The 12941-nt window shown below is 46.1% G+C and overlaps 1 protein-coding gene across 5 annotated transcripts in view; it reads left to right on the top strand.

Moving 5' to 3' along the window:
- SLC25A15 (solute carrier family 25 member 15) overlaps positions 1-12221 on the top strand; it is a 31525-nt gene extending 19304 nt beyond the window's left edge. For 4 of the 5 annotated variants that reach the window (XM_015097954.3, XM_042254594.1, XM_042254596.1 and 1 more), the window contains exons 4-7: positions 3641-3778; positions 6414-6583; positions 8263-8421; positions 9756-12221. In XM_015097954.3, coding sequence (XP_014953440.1) covers positions 3641-3778; positions 6414-6583; positions 8263-8421; positions 9756-9880 — 592 coding nt within the window. In that variant the 3' untranslated portion in view covers positions 9881-12221. 5 annotated transcript variants of the gene reach the window in all.
- The last annotated feature ends 720 nt before the right edge of the window (positions 12222-12941 follow it).

Below are 12941 nucleotides of genomic sequence, written 5' to 3'. Positions count from 1 at the left end.
GGCCTCCCTATCCATCACCAACTCCCAGAGTTTACTCAAACTCATGTCCATTGTGTTGGTGATGCCATCCAACCTCTGTCATCCCCTTCTCCTCCCGCCTTCAATGTTTCCCAGCATCAGGGTCTTTTCTAATGAGTCAGCTCTTCGTATGCCCTGGTGGCTCAGACGGTAAAGTGCCTGCCTACAATGTGTTCAATCCCTGGATTGGGAAGATCTCCTGGAGAAGGAAATGGCAACCTACTCCAGTATTCTTGCCTGGAAAATCCCATGGACGGAGGAACCTGGTAGGCTACAGGCCATGGGGTTGCAGAGAGTTAGACACAACTGAGCAACTTTACTTTTTTTTCTTTCTTTGCATCAGGTGGCCAAAGTATTGGAGTTTCAGCTTCAGCATTAGTCCTTCCAATGAAAATTCAGGACTGATTTCCTTTAGGATGGACTGGTTGGATCTCCTTGCAGTCCAAGTTCAGTTCAGTTGCTCAGTCGTGTCCAGCTCTTTGTGACCCCATGAACTGCAGCATGACAGGCCTCCCTGTCCACCACCAACTCCCAGAGTTTACCCAAACTCATGTCCATTGAGTCAGTGATGCCATCCAACCATCTCATTCTCGGTCATCCCCTTCTCCTCCTGCCCTCAGTCTTTCCCAGCATCAGGGTCTTTTCCAGTGAGTCAGCTCTTTGTATCAGGTGACCAGAGTATTGGAGTTTCAGCTTCAACATCAGTCCTTCCAATGAACACTCAGGACTGATCTCCTTTAGGATGGACTGGTTGGATCTCCTGGCAGTCCAAGGGACTCTCAAGATTCTTCTCCAACACCACAGTTCAAAAGCATCAATTCTTTGGCGCTCAGCTTTCTTTATAGTCCAACTCTCACATCCATGCATAACTACTGGAAAAACCATAGCCTTGACTACAAGGACCTTTGTTGACAAAATAAAGTCTTTGTTTTTTAATATGCTGTCTAGGTTGGTCATAGCTTTCCTTCCAAGGAGTAAGCATCTTTCAATTTCATGGCTGCAATCACCATCTGCCGTGATTTTGGAGCTCCCCCCACCCCCACAAAAATATCTGACACTGTTTCCCCATCTACTTGCCATGAAGTGATGGGACCAGATGCCATGATCTTCGTTTTCTGAATGGTGAGCTTTAAGCCAACTTTTTCACTCTCCTCTTTCACTTTCATCAAGAGGCTCTTTAGTTCTTCTTCACTTTCTGCCATAAGGGTGGTGTCATCTGCATATCTGAGGTTATTGATATTTCTCTTGGCAATCTTGATTCCAGCTTGTGCTTCATCCAGTCCAGCGTTTCTCATGATGTACTCTGCATAGAAGTTAAATACGCAGGGTGACAATATACAGCCTTGACGTATTCCTTTTCCTATTTGGAGCCAGTGTCTTGTTCCATATCTAGTTCTAACTGTTGTTTCCTGACCTACACACAGATTTCTCAAGAGGCAGGTCAGGTGGTCTGGTATTCCCATCTCTTTCAGAATTTTCCACACTTTATTGTGATCCACACAGTCAAAGGCTTTGGCATAGTCAGTAAAGCAGAAATAGATGTTTTTCTGGAACTCTTCTTGCCTTTTCTGTGATCCAGCAGATGTTGGTAATTTGATCTCTGGTTCCTCTGCCTTTTCTAAAACCAGCTTGAATATCTGGAAGTTCATGGTTCACATATTGCTGAAGCCTGGCTTGGAGAATTTTGAGCATTACTTTACTATCATGTGAGATGAGTGCAATTGTGTGGTAGTTTGAGCATTCTTTGGCATTGCCTTTCTTTGGGACTGGAATGAAAAGTGACCTTTTCCAGTCCTGTGGCCACTGCTGAGTTTTCCAAATTTGCTGGCATATTGAGTGCAGCACTTTCACAGCATCATCTTTCGGGATTTGAAATAGCTCAACTGGAATTCCATCACCTCCAGTAGCTTTGTTCATAGTGATACTTCCTGAGGCCCACTTGACTTCACATTCCAGGATGTCTGGCTCTCGATGAGTGATCACACTATCATGATTATCTGGGTCATGAAGATCTTTTTTGTACAGTTCTTCTGTGTATTCTTGCCACCTCTTCTTAATATTTTCTGCTTCTGTTAGGTCCATACCATTTCTGTCCTTTATCAAGCCCATCTTTGCGTGAAATGTTCCCTTGGTAGCTCTAATTTTCTTGAAGAATTCTCTAGTCTTTCCCATTCTATTGTTTTCCTCTATTTCTTTGCATTGATCGCTGAGGAAGGCTTTCTTACCATACCTTGCTATTTTTTGGAACTCTGCATTCAAATAGGTATATCTTTCCTTTTCTCCTTTGCTTTTCCCTTCTCTTCTTTTCGCAGCTATTTGTAACGCCTCCTCAGACAGCCATTTTGCTTTTTTTTTCCCCCATATGGATGGTCTTGATCCCTGTACAATGTCATGAACCTCCGTCCATAGTTCATCAGGCACCCTGTCTATCAGATCTAGTCCCTTCAAGGGACTCTCAAGAGTCTTCTCCAACACCACAGTTCAAAAGCATCATTTCTTTGGCGCTCAGCTTTCTTTATAGTCCAACTCTCACATCCATACATGACTACTGGAAAAACCATAGCTTTGAATAGATGGACCTTTGTTGGCCAAGTAATGTCTCTGCTTTTTAATAAGCTGTCTAGGTTGGTCATAACTTTTCTTCCAAGGAGCAAGCGTCTTTTAATTTCATGGATGCAGTCACCATCTGCAGTGATTTTGGAGCCCCCCAAAAATAAAGTCTGACACTGTTTCCACTGTTTCCCCCTCTATTTTCCATGAAGTGATGGGACCGGATGCCGTGATCTTAGTTTCATCTGTAGTAGTTACATTACACTTGCTGTTGCTCTGGCTGGATGCAGGGCATATAGGGATGGCCTTGAAAACTGGTTTTATTTAAAGCTCAGCAGCAAACACAGGGGAGTATTAATATGTGTTTGGGGTGGTGGGACCTTGGGGAATTTTTTCTTCCATATTTGGTTTCTCTGTGTCACTTTTTGTCTTAGTTCTGACTGCTAGAACAAAATACCCTGGACTGGGTGGTTTAGAAATAAACACTTGTTTCTCACGGTTCTGGAGGCTAGGAAGTCTAGGAATGAGGTAGGTGCTGGCTCATTTGGTTTCCAGCGAGGGCCGTCTCCTGGTTTGCAGAGGGACGCCTGCCTGACCTCTCACATGGTGGAGAGAACACCAGCCTGCTCTCCAGTGTCTTCCACTAATCACATCAAGACCCCATCTCAAACTTATTACCCCCCAAAGACTTTCCTCCAGGTACTATCACACGGAGGGTGAAGGCTTCAACATTGGAATCTGGGGGTGGGGTCCAGGCCATAGCTCTATGACTAGTAAAAGAAGCATGGGTTTGCCATCAGAGAGACCTGGGTTTGAAGCCTAGCGTTGCCACTTAGCAGCTGCGTGACTGAGCACGTTGGCATCATCTCTTAAGCATCATTCTCCCCGGGAGTCAGGGTGCCGCTATCACCCCCACGGGGTGGGGGCTCCTCAGAGGAAGCCAGGTGGGCGCCTGGTGGGCGCTGAAGGAGCGTTCCTCTCCACTGTGCTCGCTCTGCTTTACCATCCGTGTAGGAGCATGCCCAGTGCCGAGTGAATGAATAACTGGCCGCCTGTGCTTGCATCCTTCCAGTGATCTGCAGAACGCGGCTGCCGGCTCCTTCGCCTCTGCCTTTGCTGCCCTGGTCCTCTGCCCCACGGAGCTGGTGAAGTGCCGGCTGCAGACCATGTACGAGATGGAGACGTCGGGAAAGATAGCCAAAAGCCAGAAGTAAGTGCTGCCCGTGTACAAATGCCGGGTCTCTGTTGCCTTGATGTAAGGAATATTTTTAAATTTTACATTATGCTATAATTAAGAGGCAAAACAGTTTATCTACTCCATACACTCCCCACCACCACCCCTGCCCCGTGCCCACCAATCCGTGAATCATTTTCTGAATGGACAGTTTGGGATGGTTGGACCCACCACCCACCCAAGAATGTAGGCAAAAGACATTTTTTAACAATGATTTATTATTTTTCCTAATTGAAAATTTTTTTTTTGTTGGGGGGAGGCTGTGCCATGAGGTGTGTGGGATCTTAGTGCCACGATCAGGGATCGAACCGGCACCCCCTGCATTGGAAGCGTGGAGTCTTAACCACTGAACCACCAGGGAAGTCCCTGTAGGCAAATATTTCATATCCTAAAAGTGGAGAAGCAGGGCTTCTACCTCATTTGGCCTGTGGAGAGCCTAAGGCATGACCTCCATATATACCTGGAAACACATAGCAGCAGCTTTGGAACTGAGGCTGAGCTTTCCTAGGTGCCGATTTGGATTCTGGGATAAATATTTGCTCACTCCCCAGTTTCACATTGGTGCTCATGCTGATCACACCAGATCCTGGTAGTAACTTCCTTTACCCCTTCCCTAATCCTTCAAGTGCCCCTGGAGAAGGGAACGGCTTCCCACTCCACTATTCTTGCCTTGAGAATCCCATGGACAGAGGAGCCTGGTAGGCTACAATCCATGGGGTCACAGAGAGTCAGACATGACCTAGTGACTAAACAAGAAGTCCTGTAAGTATACCTACAAAGGAACATTCATCAAACCCTCGTAAGCTTAGCGAGTCTTCAGTGCTTCAGTTATCCCGTGAATGTATGAATCATATACACTATTATTTATTATTTGAATTAAAAAGCAATTTATTATCCTTATTCATCCCAAAATTTGCTTATTTAACTAATGAAAGGTTTGGTCATGGATATTGCTGAGGTTAACTCAAAAGCCAATAAATAAACTGCTGGGAAAAACTGGTAGATAATCTGACCATATTCCGAGTCGTCAATTTCCTTCCAATGAAAATGGGGTTCATAATAGCACCATATTTCCTGCAGCCAAGAGATTCATTACAACCTATTTGAATCTATTGTTCATAGCCTAGAAGTTCAAAAGTCTTTAATGCTTTTTTTCATTGAAATACAGTGTACACACAGCAACAAACACACCCAGAAATCATAGGAAATCTTAAGTGTGCAGTTCCGCAAATAGTCACAAATGAACCTTTTTTGACAGTTGGTGCCCAGATGAATAGTGCATTAACAGCACCCAGAAAGTTGTCTCTTGAAAGTCGTTTAAAGTATTTTTTAAAAAGTAATTGTTAGATCCAAAGGACTCTGGTAGATGGACACCCTGTACAAAAGAAAACATGTTTCAGGTACAGCAGTGCTCAGCCGGGAATATGGTAGCTGAGGGTTGAGACCTGGATTGGAACTAGGCTAACTGTGTTGAGTTGAATTACTTTGTGCGTCCATGCATCAGTTGCTCAATCGTGTCCAACCACTTGCGACCCTATGGACTGTACCCTGCCAGGCTCCTCTGTCCATGGGATTCTCCAGACAAGAACACTGGAATGGGCTGCCATGCCCTTCTCCAGGGGATCTTCCCCATCCGGGGATCGAACCTGCATCTCCTGTGTTTCCTGCATTAGCAGCCAGGTTCTTGACCTGCTGAGCCATCAGGGAAACCCTGGATTACATTACTTCTTCAGTATAGAAGGGGAGGGCACTGCAGGCAGGGACTGGCTAGTGGATAATGCCTGGGAAGGCAGACCATCAATAAAAGCAGGTGGCCTTGTTACCTGGGGCCTGATCCCTCTCTGGTCCAAGCCAGGTCACCTATTGAGAACACAGTGAGGAGTGAGGGGCTTGCCAAGCCGACAGGCTTGGTTTCTGGTGCCATCAGGAACAGGCCTGCCCACCCCAGACACCATCAGGAAGAAGAGCCTGCACAGAGTGCCGTGTTCTGGCTGCCTCAGGCCCTGATCTGCTTCAAGTAAACAATTCTTACACACCTGCCTCTGTAAGAACTGAATACTGGGTGCATCTAGCCTGACGTAGTTCAGCTCTTGGAATTTCTTTTGTCCTTGCCTTTAAGTAACATGTAAGGCTCCTTACTCACTTCCCTGGATGGAAGCAAAACAAAACCGTAAACACCTGAACAACCAGTTCACTCAAAATATACCCGCTCAAAAGAAAGGCTGAGACAGAAATCGAAGGCGGTAAGGCGACTCGGCACGAACAATGCTATTTTATTCTCGCTGAGTTTGGACAATCTCATTGTAGTTTCACTTACTCACTATTGAAAGAATGGGTGTAATTGACTCTTTTAGATCTTTGATAATGATTTCTAGAAATATATGCATTCATTTTAATAAAATATCTTTACATGGACTAGCTCAAGTGATGAAATAAACTTGTTATAAAATAATTGTATCTGAGAGACTTCTTTCCCACAGAAGCCTTTTAGGGCTGGAATTCTGGTAGCTCTGTTTACAAAACGCGCTGCTTGGTGGTCAGAGCTCCGTCAGGCCTACAGGATGGGTGTGAATGTTGTCCTAACTCTCTGTCACCCTGTGTCTCCACCCAGCACAGTCTGGTCTGTCGTGAAGACTGTCTTTAGGACGGACGGCCCCTTGGGCTTCTACCATGGACTCTCAAGTACTTTACTTCGAGAAGTACCAGGCTACTTCTTGTTTTTTGGTGGCTATGAACTGAGCCGGTCATTTTTTGCCTCGGGGAGATCGAAAGACGAATTAGGTAAGCCTGTTGGTGAGGACCACAGGTGGGTTTGAAGTGTTGGCTTCCTGGTGGTGGTTCAGTTCAGTTCAGTCACTCAGTGGTGTCTGACTTTTTGCGACCCCATGAACCGCAGCACGCCAGGCCTCCCTGTCCATCACCAACTTCCGGAGTCTACCCAAACTCACATCCATTGAGTCGGTGATCCCATCCAGCCATCTCATCCTCTGTCGTCCCCTTCTCCTCCTGCCCTCAATCTTTCCCAGCATCAAAGAAGTGAAGTTGCTCAGTCATGCCCCACTCTTTGCGACCTCATGGACTGTAGCCCACCAGGCTCCTCTATCCATGGAATTTTCTAGGCAAGAGTACTGTAGTGGGTTGCCATTTCCTTCTCCAGGGGATCTTGCCAACCCAGGGATCAAACCTGGGTCTCCCACATTGTGGGCAGACGCTTTACCGTCTGAGCCAGCAGGGATTCCCTTCCCAGCATCAGGCTCTTTTCAAATAAGTTAGCTCTTCGCGTCTGGTGGCCAAAGTATCCGGGTGGTGGTGGTTGCTATGGAATCTGTGCACGGCGCCCCCTTGTGGTGGGTCCGCCTGGCCCAAGGCGCCTCTGGATGCCAGGGAGTAACCGTGGTGGCAGGTGGTAACTAGCACCTTCCTCCCACCTAGATAATTTCCTCAAGGCAGGGACTGCAGCAAGACTTCCCAAACTTATTTTACTGGCATACCATTTGTGCATTCTCTCTGGGTCCATTTTAAGGAAGATTGCAGACATCGTTTTTCCTGGGGGAAATCACCTGTAAAGAATCTCTGAATAAGCTTAAACTTCGTAGTAAATCCTGATAGTGTTGTTGTTTTTATTTTTTCCCCCAAAGATTTTTTTTGATGTGGACCATTTTTTTAAAAATCCTTATTGAATTTGTTACAACATTGCTTGTTTTGTGTTTTGTTTTTTTTTGGCTGTGCAGCAAGCATGTAGGATCTTATCTCTCTGACCAGGGATCAAAGCCAAGCCCCTCTGCAACAGGAGGTGAAATCTTAACCACCGGACCACCAGGGAAGTCCCCTTGATAGATAATATTTTGAGAGCAATGAGAAGGGTCCTTCCTTCTCGTGTATCCTCATTAGTGGCTTGACCCAATGCTTGGCTCGTGGGTGATTACATTTTTTTTCTTAAACACCTCCATTCAGTGTTTTGGACCTGTTCTGAGGATCGTCGTGCTCCCAGACTTAACTGTCATGTTTAATAAGAAAACTTCAGATTTTCACGGTAAAGGGAGAATCAGGGCTGTAGGGTATTAATATATTAAAATACTTAAGAGAAAGTTGAAAAAGATGCAGCCTGTGTTTCCATGGCCTCTGTTCTTACTCCTCGTGGCAGGGTGTTGCCATGCTGCTGGGCCTGATGGTTCTGGTTAGGGGTGGGGGGCAGGCCTCTGGAGGACAGGGCAGGAGGGCCACAGTGACCAGCCTAAATCTGACCCTCCCTGGAGCTGCCCCTGCCCCTGGCATCATGAGGGATGCCCCCAGGCTATCACAAGGACCCTGTGCTCTTAGATCATTGCCCCAGAGAACTGTGCTCCGCAGCTTCCGCGCTGGTAATTACACCCACCTGCAGTCCCTGCTGCCCTGACCTCTGAAAATGTCACATCCCCTGTGCTCGAGACAAAATACCGTTTGCTCATTTTCTCCTCTAGGCCCTGTCCCTTTGATGTTAAGTGGTGGATTTGGTGGAATCTGCCTGTGGCTTGCTGTTTACCCAGTGGATTGTATCAAATCCAGGATTCAAGTTCTTTCCATGTCTGGAAAACAGGCGGGATTTATCGGAACCTTTATAAGCATCGTGAAAAATGAAGGTGAGTCTGCCATTGGCCAAACCAGAGGTGGTGTGTACAGAGAGCGGTCATTTCGCTGCTAGTCTTGCTGAGGTTGATCACATGGATAATGGCTCTCTTTCCCCCACCTCATAACCTTTTCTAACTGTGTATATAACCCACACTTGTGGATTTGTTTTCAAACCCCTTTCTTTAGGTTCTTTCATTATTCTCAAGAATGTTTCAAGTTCCTGACTCCTAACCTCTAGGCCAGGATTTTTTTTTCCAAATAGCCTAGAGGGAATTTTTAAAGTATACACTTTTGTCTAAGAGGACGGATGTTTCAAAGTTAGCACCACTTGTTCTAAGCAATATTATCAGAAGCTGAGCTCTAATGGAATAGCTAAGACATTTCAAATAGTGTGCATCCTTAATGCTAAGACTTCTGGAATGAGAAAGGCACTAGGCCATTTCGGAAGGTTATTTGCTATCAGGTTTTGGTTATACAGGAGGATGAAGACTTTTGAAAGTAGCGGTTGTCGATTTTATGCGACTAGTGAGTAAAGACCTGTCCTTCTGGCATTCACTGTGCATCTTAAAACTTGGCGCATGCATGTCTTGAGAGCGAGCACAGTAAAGATGCAGAAACTGATTTAACCCCAGATAGAGCACAAGACGTCTATTACTAATAGCAGCCCCGTTTGTTTTTTTAGTTGGCTGCACCGGGTCTCAGTTGCAGCGTGTGAGATCCTCAGTCTTCATTGCGACATGCAGAATCTTTAGTTGCGGCATGTGGGATCTAGTTCTCTGACCAGGGATCAAACCTGGGCCCCCTGCAATGGGAGCAAGGCTAGCCATTAGACCACCAGGAAAGTCCCCAGTAACCCCTTTTCAATTTGCATTACACTTCGTAGTTTTACAAAGTACTCACACTTCCTTTATCTGATTAGATCTTCAGAACCGCCTTGGGCAGTACTGATACTACTAGAAACCTGATACTGCTCAGATTTCTGACTTCATTCATGATCTTACTCCTGGCCCACTGCCTCATGGTCCTCACCCCCACGTGAAGCTGCAGAGCTGCTGCCATCTGTGACTCTGGTTGCCTTCTGTCGGCCCATGTGGCCCCGCTCTGCCACATCCATCTACTAGGAGTTAACAGGCACGGGATTGGTGAATATTCACCAGCTTTACTGGGAGACCTGCCCTTGCCCTTAGTTCCATTAGCCCAGGGAAACCTGCTCCATAACTGTTGGGTTTTAGCTCTATTGTCTGGATTTGTAAGTGTAAAAATATCCATGCTGTGTGGGTTCGTGGGATTTCTGCGAGAAGAGGGGGGAAGGATCTCAGTCTTCGATCACCCTTTTGTCTTCTAGGAGTACCGGCCTTATATTCTGGACTGAAACCTACCTTGATTCGTGCATTCCCTGCCAATGGGGCCCTCTTCTTGGCCTATGAATACAGCAGGAAGTTGATGATGAACCAGTTCGAAGCATACTGAAGTGTTGCAGCGAACCTCGATCCAAGTGCAGGCATTTGAGGACTGCAGTTCATCTCAGGGTTTCAAAGAGTACAAGACCAATGTGGAGTTATTTTGATTTCATGCAAATTATTATTTTTTTTTTGTCTTCCATTCTTCTACCTTAAACTTTATAGAAGAGCCTCTATTTTATAGCATATAATTTCTGCCCATAATTGTATTGAAATAGAAAAATTGCTGCTCTTGTCCATGGTGGGACATGCAGGGTAGGTGGGCTGCTGGTCCGAGGTATACCTAATCTGGAAGGCTGAGTAGAACTATATCAAGGGTATTTGCATAAACCTGTATGTGTCCATGCAGTTTAGATGGTTATGTGTCATGAGTGAAGCACAGTGTAGCTCCATGTTTTATCTCAGATCGCATCAGGAAAAAAAAAAAAAAACCTGAGGTAACCATGTTTCATGAGGATGGTTATACATGCGTAATCCATTCTAGATCTAGGGTCTCTTTTTTAAAAAAAATCTGCGTAGCACGTACACTATACTAAGTGGGTACAGTTTTTAAAACGTTTTCCTGTGGTGCTTGAAAACTTAAGATGTCCTTCTAGATTTTTAAAAAGGAGAATGTACCGCATACTGGTGTGGCTTTCACGTTCTCGACTGACGTTTCAGAGGAAGCATGCTGGATTCTCCTAGGATGCTCCTCTGTGAAAATAGTGCCAATCATCTTCCAGGTAGGACCACATTCTGCGCCCCGACATAGGGCTGGGTGTGGTCCGGAGCCTTTGAGAAGCAGCATGGGCCGGCTTCTCCTCCCTCCTCTCCCAAGGGACTCCCCTTTGCTGGGCTTGAGCTAGAGGAAGGGGCTGAGGGGACGGCGCCGCCGCCGCCGTCGTGGTGCTGACAGCTGGTGGCTGACAGCTTCCTTGAGCTGCTTTCTGTCTCTGGGTCCTGGCCTGGGTGGGGTTCCAGGGATTCTATTGGACTCTCTTTCCCTTTTGGGCCATGCCCTCCTTTGCTTCCGCCAATCAGAAGCCCCTTCAGGGAGCCGACTGCGGAAGCCTAGAGAGGCCCTGGCTCTGCATCTGGGGGATAGGCTGCTCCTGGGCGAAGCGCTCTCCTCTCAAACATCCTTAGGACTTGCCCTCCCCATGAGGGGTGTTAGGTGAGCTGGGCTGAATTTTTGTCTCAGGATCCATCACTCCTGGTCAGGCTTTTCCAGCATGAGAGCCTTTTGACGTGGGCCTCTGGCCGTCGTGAATTTCAGCGACGTGGTCTCTGGTGTGTGACTTGATCAATGAAACAAGTCATTTTATTAAACTATGCCGTTTGTCTGCACTACTCACGAACCCTAGTTCTTTGAGTTTCTACAGACTTGGGAGGGGCAGCTATTCTCTGTCGTCTGGTGTAAGGGAGCTGCCCCGTCCGGTCCCAGGACCACCCAGGGCTCTGATAAAAAGGTCTTAATCGGCCTCAGCGGCTGATGTGTTGTAACAGTCCTCAGCCGTATGTCTGTCCCTGTGGGAAACCTAGTTTCTGCAAGCTTTTTGTTCTCCCTGAAGCCTCTGTGGTGACTCTAGCCACCTGCTGGAAGCCAGGAGGTCAGGAAGGCAGGATGCTCAGCGTTGTGCCCAATGGGTTCGTGTTATGCCTGGTCTTGAAAAGCATTTTTCTACCTACCTTTTCTCCATATTTAAATGGTCAGTAGCTACTGAGTAGTGCTTCCTCTAGACAGGCCTGGACTGAAGCCAAAATAATAAAGGGGACTGGTTCCCCCAAGAAGAGGCTTCTTCCAGAGCCCACTGGCAGTACTACTTCTCCTGTGTTGTCCTGCAAAGATGTAACTGAATTTCTTCAACAGAAACCGTCTGAGGCAAGTTAAGAGTGAATGGGAGTAAGGAATGGGAACTTAAGTCAGAATTGTGTTTTTGTTTGTTTCATTCTATTCGCTTAACTCATGGTTCAGGATTTAGGTACAGTTTGTACCATTTCAGATGTGTACTCCAGACAAAAATATAGTAGCTTGAAATACTATGTTTAAAGAAATTCTTATGTTCTGTCATTAAATTATTTGCCTAATAGGTGACTATATGATTTAAGTACATACATGCAAAGAACCGTCAGGAATGCTTGAGTCATGTATGGTGATATTTCAAGGTGGTGGTTTTATTGCAATGAGCATTGTTCTTTGTCAACAAAATTCCTGATGTAAAACAACTACTGATAAAAATCCATGTTATCTATACACTGCAGTGATGAAACTTGGCCCACAAAAATTACTTTCCCTCCACCAGGCTGTGGATGTGATGTGATTGATTTGCCAGGATGCTATGCTATTTTTTAAAATAAACTTCTTGATACAAGTTTGGATAGTTCTGTTCCAGGTCAGTAAATTCTTTTTGGCCACACCACGCAGCTGGTGGGCTTTTAGTTCCCTGACCAGGGATTGAACCTGCGTCCCTTGCATTGGAAGCGTGGAGTCTAAATCACTGGACTGCCAGGGAAGTCCCTCCAGGTCAGTAAATCCTATTCAAGAAAACCAATATCGTTCTGATATTCTATAAATTTCTCAAGTTGTTTAACAAATTATTAGCACTGGGTTCTAGGAAAGCAGGCCTGCAGGTGGCCATGAGCAAGTTCTCTTTATGAGCAAAAGCAGTATTAGGTGACCGCTCACAGTTGCCAGAAATTTTGATGCACTTTGGAGGGTTAGGGGAGAAAAACCCCCAACTGTAATTGCCTCTATTTCAAAAATCAAGATTCTGAAAAATTGGGGTTTCCCAACTTTTGCCAGTATTAAAGCTAGATCTTACTCGCCTCACTTTTCACCTCATCCACCTAAGCCTGCCAGCTGATCTTCCTCCTGCAGATGACGGCTGCAGGAATTTCAAAAGAGAGGGGAGGATGACCATTTTTCTGGCTGGGCAGCTGCACCTTTGTGCAGGACCCTTTGTGGGCTGTTTTAAGGGGAAAAGAAGCACCTGCAGGGCCTTCCACGCCACCACGTGGCAGCTCAGAGGTCTCCTCCCATCTCTGCTTGGTTGGCACCCACCAGCCCTCCTCTGTAAACCGATGGTCTAGTC

The sequence above is a fragment of the Ovis aries genome, chromosome 10 (genome assembly GCF_016772045.2).
Source record: "Ovis aries strain OAR_USU_Benz2616 breed Rambouillet chromosome 10, ARS-UI_Ramb_v3.0, whole genome shotgun sequence".
NCBI classification, from domain to species: Eukaryota; Metazoa; Chordata; class Mammalia; order Artiodactyla; family Bovidae; genus Ovis; species Ovis aries.
Note: the sequence above shows the minus strand (reverse complement) of the source record. Positions and strands in the feature narration are given on the sequence as shown.